The following is a 9,016-nucleotide window of genomic DNA, read 5'->3' on the forward strand; positions in this document are numbered from 1 at the left end:
TGGGAAAACGGCTATTAAGGTCGGACTCAAGCTCAAAAGTACACTAATTCCAATTCCTCTTACTCTGGACTATTTGTTTATTAAGTGCATTGTGCTGATTTTACCGAAAACGCAACATAGGCCGCTAAACATCAACTGACATTGAAAAATGCCTTTAGACTAGCCTATAACCAAAATTATTATGTAGGCCTATGACCTGAGCTAGAATCTTATTTCAAAACCTTTATTCATTGTTGTCCTAATATATTAATCACATTAAGAATGAATCCCGACACAACATGGAACACTTGAAACGTTTTGCACCATTAGGCTACACATGACTTAGCCAAATAAGCAATGACAAATTAACATGACATTTTATCTTCAAGTGTATTTCAGTGATGACTATTCTAGTGTTTCTACCATGGACCTATAAAGGTTTCTACACTGTAATGCAACGACAAGCATAAAGGCAGCGCTGCAACCGTATTATGAATAGTTAAAGCGCCCCCACATCTCGCGCAGCATTTCTGACGGCACTTGAACGCAGCAGCTTCAGTACTCGGGAGCGGGCTGTCCACCTGCGTCTTGCAGGGCCGTGGTGCTGCACATCACAATCTATTGAGACAAACACAAGCAGCCCCGGCGGTGCTCTCCTCCGCTCCTGCCGCCTTGCAGCTTCTTCTGCAAGTCTGATCAGGTCGGATGCGGCTTGGTTCAAATATGCAGACGGTCCAAGAAGCAGGTGCGCCGCCGCGATTTAGCCCGATGTAAGTCATTTATCTCCAGAGGGTTACACGCTACACGCCCCGAGAAAGGCTGTTGTTTGTTGTCACTTCCGGGCCGGGCCGAGCCGTCCGTGAATGAATTGGCAGATCAGACATCGCTGCTGAAGAAGAAGTTGCTCAGCTTCCATCACTTCCATGCTCCGTGCAGGCAGGATGGAGGAGTTTATAACGGAGGAAGAGGAGCCCTGGTACGACCAGCGGGACCTGGAGCAAGGTGAGACGTCATTTAAACTGTCTTAAGTTGTGTCTGTTTGTGTGTGGGACGTGTAGTGTCAAACGATGTAACAGTGGTCTACCCCCCATCCACAATCATTGCTATTCTGTCTTGGCTACTGCCTGCCTGGGATAAATGGATTCCTTCGCCTAAAGATGGGGGTGGGTGGATTGTGATGGAAGGGGAAGGAGGCCGCATCCAAGACACATTTCACGCACGAGTGCAAACTGCCAAGCCCCCCATCTCTGCCTCTGCATTTCTCTGGATCTGCCTGCCCTTCATCTCCACTCTCCTCTCCTGCCAATTATTTTGATCTTGCCAGTCAGTGCTGTTTCCAAGAATAGTCCTCCTGCTGTCTGTCTGGGTGAATGTTGCCTCTGTTTCATCTCCCTCCTCCTCCTCCTCCATCTCCCAGCATTCAACTCTCTCCCTGTAGTCTTTCTATCAAAACACTGCTCATCTGGGGGGAGGTTGCCATGTTATTTATTGTGTGGAAAATGCACAAAATATCCTATTCATTCTAGAAAATCTTCTCAGAAGTGCTGTGATCAGCCTTACTCAGTATTGGATGCACTTTGATGTGTCTGGTCAACCCTGGCCTTGGCATCACCCCATCCCTTGATTAACTTGCTGACCTAGAGAACTAAAGCTGCTTTGTGTCTCATCATATGTAGTCAGAGAGGAGTGAGGCAGGTGAAATCTGTTCCCTCTGTGTGTGTGTGTGTGTGTGTGTGTGTGTGTGTGTGTGTGTGTGCGTGTCCATGCTGTCTGCTTTCTCTCATCTCAGCATTATTCCGCGAGGAGCTTGAATGCATTAAGCCCCATGGCTGATCTGATTAGGTAGCCCCAGACTGGCCCTCCTCCTAAGTCGGGGGATCAGAGATTCAGAGATTTCCAGGCCTCGACTGGGTCAGATGTGGGGGCTGCTACATGCAGACGTATTCGGGCACGATTTTCAAAAGGCAGAAACACATGAGAATGAGTAGGGATGGGACCAATCTAATCCAATATTAGCTGCAAATGCACTCATCGGATATCTCACTGACACCACCAATCAAAATACCGATCCGTATTCAATAGTAGTTCTTTTTGTTCTATTTTTAATGTTATTCTTTTAACTATGTATGAACATTCCATTTTAAAGGTGCACTTTGTGGGTGTGTCAGAGAAGTGAAAATGTTGTCAGGTATAGACTATATTATTCTCATAACTGAATAAACTAACTTACCTCACAGGAAAATTGGATCTCTGGAACACTGTTTGATGTCTTTTCAACCTCGCACATTATATCACCACCAAAACTAATAATAATCATGATATCGTCCAGTAGCCTATCTGTGTTTTGCCGATATCCAAAACCCAGATATCGAAATCGGGACGGAAAATTGTTGCATCTCTCTAATATTAAAGACATGAACACATTCGGTGCACACACACACACACACACACACACACACACACACACACACACACACACACACACACACAGACATACTGTGTGGATAGATGCTGCGATGAGCGTGTTTTGAACAGATGTGACAGCCTTCGTTGCTCATAGGCGCCTGGTGATATGGTGCTTCCTCATCCGTGTACACACTTGTGAAATTACATAACTACAACTCGGCACGTGTTGGCCCTCAGGAACTGGAATGGCGCTGTGACTGAGATGGACCTCTTCTCTCTCGCTCTCCTCGCACACTGTCTCTCTGCTCATTATCTTGTGGCGGTTCAGACCAGCTTTGCGTTATCTGTTTTGCATCATTTGGACAGGAAATTAGTTTACAGCATATCCAGCGGCGGCAAGGGCCTTGCACAGTGTGATCCAATGCTAATGTTTCTTAATTAAATTAGATAAAAAAAACTCTGGCAAAAAAGTTAGTTGTCAAAAATGGGCTACCTCTGTCAAAATCAGTGAATATCTTTCCTCACGATCCGTTACCTGTCCGTCCTGTGTGTGCCCTGAAAATAATTCTGGTGTTAATACACACAGCCTAGGCTCTGTAAACTGGCATGTAAACAAAGGGGAGCCTATGTATTGAAGGGGGCCCACCGTAGCTATCAACGTGCCAGTTTACAGAGCCTAGGCTGTGTATTAACACTGAACTTTTTCACAGCGCACAGACAGTATGGACAGGTTGTGGATCGTAAGGAGATATTCACTGATTTGAACTAAAAATTTTCTTTTTTCGACAAGAATTTCTCCAGAATTGCTGAGACTTTAACACAGATGGATCAACAGTAAATCAGTTCTAATCACACCCTCGATGATGCATGCTCTGTGTGTGTGAGTGTGTTCCTGTCATTTGCTTGCGCCCTACACTGTGGTGATATAACGCTGCATTCATGTCTGCTAATGGCTGTCAATGGCTCTCTGTTTTCTTCCCTCTTCGTTCCAATCCTCCAGTGCTCTGTTGTTATGGCCTCCGGTTGTGTAGCGCCAGCAGGATTCTCCTCCTCCCACATAGTCCAGCTAGGTTTACTTTACCGCCACAGAAGATGAATAATGTATACGCTACAAGCTGTGATGTAGAATAACAGCAACTGTGGAGATGTTACAACTGCTTAGCCTCCCCCAGTGTGCCAATGGCTACAGGTTATCACAGCTGTTGAGCTTTAGCAATGGTATAGGCTTGCTTGTCATGTTTTTTGTTCTTACTGTAATGGCAGTGTGACGATAGCTTTTTTCTCTTCTTGTTTTCAAGAACTCATCTTGAGATGGGAACAGGCCTGGGAAATCCTTATTTTAGAAAACCTAAAGGGGTTAGAATCAAGCACATCATTTGATATTCAATCAAAGAGGTATGGTTTAAAGCTATAGTGTGTAACTATAGTGTCGCCCCCCTGGAGTAATTACATCAACACTGTGGGTGCATCTACTGTACATCAAGCCTTCGGTGATCACGCATGGATTTTATACCTTCTGCTTTACGTCCAGGTTTTTTTTCTTAGCAGTATAGAATCAACATTTGCTTCTTTGGATTTTTCTGACCTGCAGCGCCAGTGTCAGGGGGTGACACCAGTTTGTAAACGCTTTCCATAATGAGAAATATGAGAGAGTGTTGTGGAGCTGATAGGCTTTATCACCCTCGTGTCAACTCCTTTGGCAATGGCTTGAATGTAACTGACATTCATTTATATAGAAAACCTACACCCTACATCTTTAAAGTCAACGTTGCTTAATCAGGAAAGGTCTTATCAAAAGTTGTAGAGTGTGCTTCCCTCAAAAGCGCATGTCCATATCCAGAAGGATGAACAAAGTCCTGTGCCCGAAACTCTCCCCACTTGCTGATGTCTATTTCTGTTTCTTCTTTCTTGTCCTGTTAGACCTGCACCTTGCAGCTGAGCTCGGCAAGACTCTCCTGGAGCAAAACAAGGAGCTGGAGGACAACCTTCAACAGATGTACATCAACAATGAGGAGCAAGTGCAAGAGATAGACGTAAGCCTGTCCGGTCCCATTTATATTGTAACTATTATTGTAAAGCATAGAGCCTTTGGAAAGAGGATGACCTTGAAATTATTTGGGAAAAGACTGGAATCTCAACTCAAATAGATGACTCCTCCTGACCAGTCGGAAGCTTTAAGAAACAATTAAAGAGCCTAGAGTGATGAATGTGATTCCAATAGGATTAAATATTTGTTATAATGTGTTCCTGAAAACTAATTTACACATAGGCCTTATTACCTATAGTAGATTTGAAACCAAACAAACATATTTACATCACAGGGCATTCATGACTCAAGTAAGTCATGACTTACCCTGGTCAGACATATTTTAATGATATAAAAGGGTATATTGTATTAAAAACACTTTAGCTATATTAACAAATGATTACCTTAAGCTAACTATTTCACTAACTATTTCAACAATATTTCTATAGCTTTATCCATTACTAGCTATTTAACATTTTAGTAATGGAATAATTTGACTTGCCTATTAAGTATTTCAGCTTCTCTGCTTTGCTAGTTTTCACATCTTCTTTATTGTGACACACGGTTGTCGTCAGGTGTTACTGCTACCTCAATAAGTGGAATGTTTTCTTTTTTATCAAATTACAGTATCAACCTTTTCCAACTGTCAATGAACTACTGATGATTTCCTTTAGTCACTAATCAACTCATTGTAACCCTCATTTGTTGTCTCTCTTGCAGTACCTGTCCAAGCAGTTGGAGATGCTGAGGGAGATGAACGAGCAGCATGCAAAGGTGTACGAACAGCTGGACGTGACGGCCAGAGAGCTGGAGATCACCAACGAGAAACTGGTGCTGGAGAGCAAGGCCTCGCAGCAGAAGATAGACAGGTAAACTAAGGATGATGTCACAGGTAATACCATACACTAGTGACTAGGTCTTTAAAAGAGAGGCCCGGACACATACAAACCAACTGTTGGCTGGTGCATTGAGACTGAGGCTTGAGATATAATTATTTAAAATAGGGACAGTGCCTATTGTTGAGCATTTACGTAAACATGCAAGACTATCACAATGATACGAAGTAACCTTGTAATTTACATTGTTCCATATTTTTTTTGCAGAAGTTACAACAGTTATGCGTTCACAGGCATATCCCCTCTACCTTAGCTAAATTCCATAATCATAATCAGGGCTCAAAGTTCTTTCCAAATCATATTAGTGGTCTGAAAGGCTAAAGAGGGGTTTTTCAATGACTGCCCCTTGTTATTTCTATGAAATTCTTTGTTTTGTAACTTCGTAACTTACTGTGGCTTTAGGCGAGCGGTATGCCGAAGCGAGGACAGCTTTTAAGTCAATGACGTAATAAACACAGAACAAACATTTAGGTGTGTGTGTGTGTGTGTGTGTGTGTGTGTGTGTATTTGCACACAGGTTGATGGGCACCATGGAAACCTTGCATGGTCAGGTGGACAGTCTGAGTGCTCGAGTGGAGGAGCTGCGGACCCTGGAGGAGCTAAAGGTCCACAGAGAGAAGAAGGAGCGGCGTAAGACTGTGCACTCCTTCCCCTGCCTCAAGGAGCTCTGCACTGCACCAAGGTCACTACTAAGTGTTTTCCACTTGTATTGTATACATGTACAAAAAGGCACTCCCAGAAGACACATTAATACTCATGAAGCCAGCTCTTGTTACCACTTTATCTTATCTTAGATTAGCATGTTGCTAAAACAATCGGCGCACACAATGAACTCATTACTCAGCTGTAGCTTTCCGTTTTCACCGTGTAAACATGGCCTGAGGGTTTACATCAGACTGCAATGCCTACAAAGCCAAAACCAGGTTTTGATAGATGTTTGAATCCAAAATGAGTGTAGACCAGAATCTGACTTTTTGTTAGTTTACCTAACCCAAAAACATTTTTAGAACATCAAATGTGTTCTACTTGGTGAAAACATCATGGGAAATGTAAAAGAACTTGAAAACACAGCTAAAAAACAAACTGCACTACTGCTAAGTGAGGCTAGCTGCAGAGAGCTGAAGCAAATTTGGTAAATGTCTATGTTTCAAAGAAAAAAATTGTAATTTGATGCACCAAAATCTGGATTAATTAAACGATAGCCAAATCCTAAATCCAAATGGGGAAAAGAAAATATGACAGTAAAGTAAACAAGTGAACTTGTCCAAAGTTAAAACGATAGCTAGCCTAACTTAGCAGAGTAAGGCAAGGCAAGGCAAGTTTATTAATATAGCACGATTCAGACACAAGGCCATTCAAAGTGCTTTACAGGGGCATAAAATACATCATCAAGATTATACATTAGAAATTGCATTTAAGAGATCGTAAAGATAAATGAAATATATCAATATTAAACATTTAGACACAGATGTGGAATGGCTGCAATGAAAATGATGTGACTGACAATATAGTTATTTTTTACATAGCCTATTTAACTTAGGAGTAGCAGCAACTCTGTTGTACTCTAATGGATTTCCCAATTGGTGTGTCTCAGCCAAGATTGCCCTGTATTTGGCTCCATCCATCTTCCCACCAGCTTCCCTGTCCCTGCCTAAGAAAAGCACCCACACAGCATGGTGCTGCCACCACGTTTCACTGTGGGGATAGAGTGTTCAGGGTGATGTGCAGTGTAAGTTTTCCACCAGACATAGTGTATTGCATTCACGCCAAAAACTTCAACTTTGGTCTCATCTGACCAGAGCACCTTCCTCCAGCCCTTGCCACAAGCCATGTGGAGAACACAGCAAACATGTTCAGCAGGTGTTCTAGTCAGATGAGACCAAACTCGAAAGTTTTTGGCCTGAATGCAAAATGCGTGGCGGAAAACTGTACCTCAACCTCAACACACCATCCCTACAGTGAAACAGTTGATGGGAAGATGGATGGAGCCAAATACAGGTCAATCTTGGTAGAACACCTGTTAGAGTCTGCAAAAGACAGCAGGAAAACTACCCTAAACATACAGCCAGATCTAATGTGGAATGGTTTAGATCAAAGCATACTGATTAAGTGTTAGAATTGCCCAGAAAGTCCAATATCCAGTTCAGTTATTGACGTGACACCTCTCCTTCTTTTTGTCAGGTACGAGGACGGTTTCCTTTTGGCCAACCCGGGCAGCGTGGACCTCGCTGAGAGCCAGCCGCTGGACGAGGAGAACGAGCGTCTGCGGGGCGTGGTCTCGTCCCTGCGCGCCGCCATGGCCAGCGAGCGCTCCAGGAGGGAGGGCGCTGAGCGGGAGTGCTCCGGTGTGCTGCAGGAGTTTGAGCGTCTGGAGCAGCGTCTCCTGGGCGCAGAGGGCTGCCAGCTGCGCGTCCAGGAGCTGGAGGCCGAACTCCACGAGATGCAGCAGCTCCGCAAGTCCAGGCTGTGTCTGCTGGGGGGCATGGAGGACAACCTGGAGACACTGCTCAGCAACGGGCCCGAGACGGACACCCCCGAGCAGGGCACGGGGCTGGAGGAGGAGCGCGCTGAGGGAGGAGGTGGTGGAGGAGGAGAGGGCACAGGGGGGCAGCAGCAGCCGGTGAGAAAGAGCTGCAGCGACACGGCTCTGAACGCCATCTCGGCCCGTGATGCGTCAGGCCGGCGCCAGGGCAGCTACGCGCTCCACGCCAACGGGGTGCGTAAGCGGGGCATGTCCATCCTGCGCGAGGTGGACGAGCAGTACCACGCGCTGCTGGAGAAGTACGAGGAGCTGCTGGGCAAGTGCCGGCGCCACGAGGAGAGCCTGTGTCACGCCGGGGTGCAGACCTCGCGGCCCGTCTCCAGAGACCCGTCCATGAAGGAGTACAGCATGGTCTCCCCGGGGCCCTCCACCTCCTCCTCATCGTCAACGGGGGCCTTCGCCTTTCCCATGGCCGCCGCAGCCCCTCCCACGCCCCCTCAAACCCCCTCCACCCCAGAGGCTCTGGAGGGAATCAGCAGGCAGGTGGAGCAGGTGGACAAGCGTCTGAGCCAGAACACGCCCGAGTACAAGGCGCTCTTCAAAGAGATCTTCTCCCGCTTGCAGAAGACCAAGCGCGACATGCACTCCACCAAGAGCAGGAAGCATTACAAATGATCAGTAACGACCAGTAACGGCGCTGCACGCACTGAAAAACAGTGACTGCACAAGATTTATCATAATATACCTCGCTGTTTTCGAAAGGCTTCTCGTCTTACGTATTGAACACTCCTCCTGACCAGACCAGACCAGACGGATGCCTGTAGCTGTGGATGATGGACCGATGGTGGTTAATGATGCATATTGTCAGATTGGCTGATTAGCTTGAAACTGCCAAATGTTATATTTCATTACATGGATGGAAGATGGCCAATGCGGTCAAAAAGCCTTTTTTTTTCCTGAGTAACAATCAGAATGAAAGATTTTTCGTTTCTGTCTAAGACAGTCCAGTGTGTGGTGTAGTGTTTGTAACTGAGATGTACCGATGCAGAAATGACTTAATTATATTCCTATGTTATGTTCTATTTATGGAAGACAATAATTAAGCCAAATAATACATACTAAAAAAAAAGTAACAAATGGCCACTGGCTTTGAAACTTCTTAGAGCATTTGAAGCATGCATCCGTCTAATAAACACTAAGTGCTGAATATTTTTTCCTCTTCAAAAG

General features: G+C 45.1%; 1 protein-coding gene across 1 annotated transcript; it reads left to right on the forward strand.

Annotated features, from left to right (window-relative positions):
- Positions 1-902: 902 nt before the first annotated feature.
- cdr2l (cerebellar degeneration-related protein 2-like) lies at positions 903-8,464 on the forward strand (the record flags this gene model as incomplete). The annotated part of the gene is made up of 5 exons (XM_080044777.1): positions 903-981; positions 4,306-4,418; positions 5,132-5,280; positions 5,825-5,989; positions 7,489-8,464. 5 exons carry the CDS (start codon positions 903-905, stop codon positions 8,462-8,464), a joined length of 1,482 nt encoding a protein of 493 aa, XP_079900903.1.
- Between the last annotated feature and the right edge of the window lie 552 nt (positions 8,465-9,016).

Source organism: Ammodytes marinus (genome assembly GCF_949987685.1).
Source record: "Ammodytes marinus genome assembly, chromosome: 16".
Classification (NCBI taxonomy): Eukaryota; Metazoa; Chordata; class Actinopteri; order Uranoscopiformes; family Ammodytidae; genus Ammodytes; species Ammodytes marinus.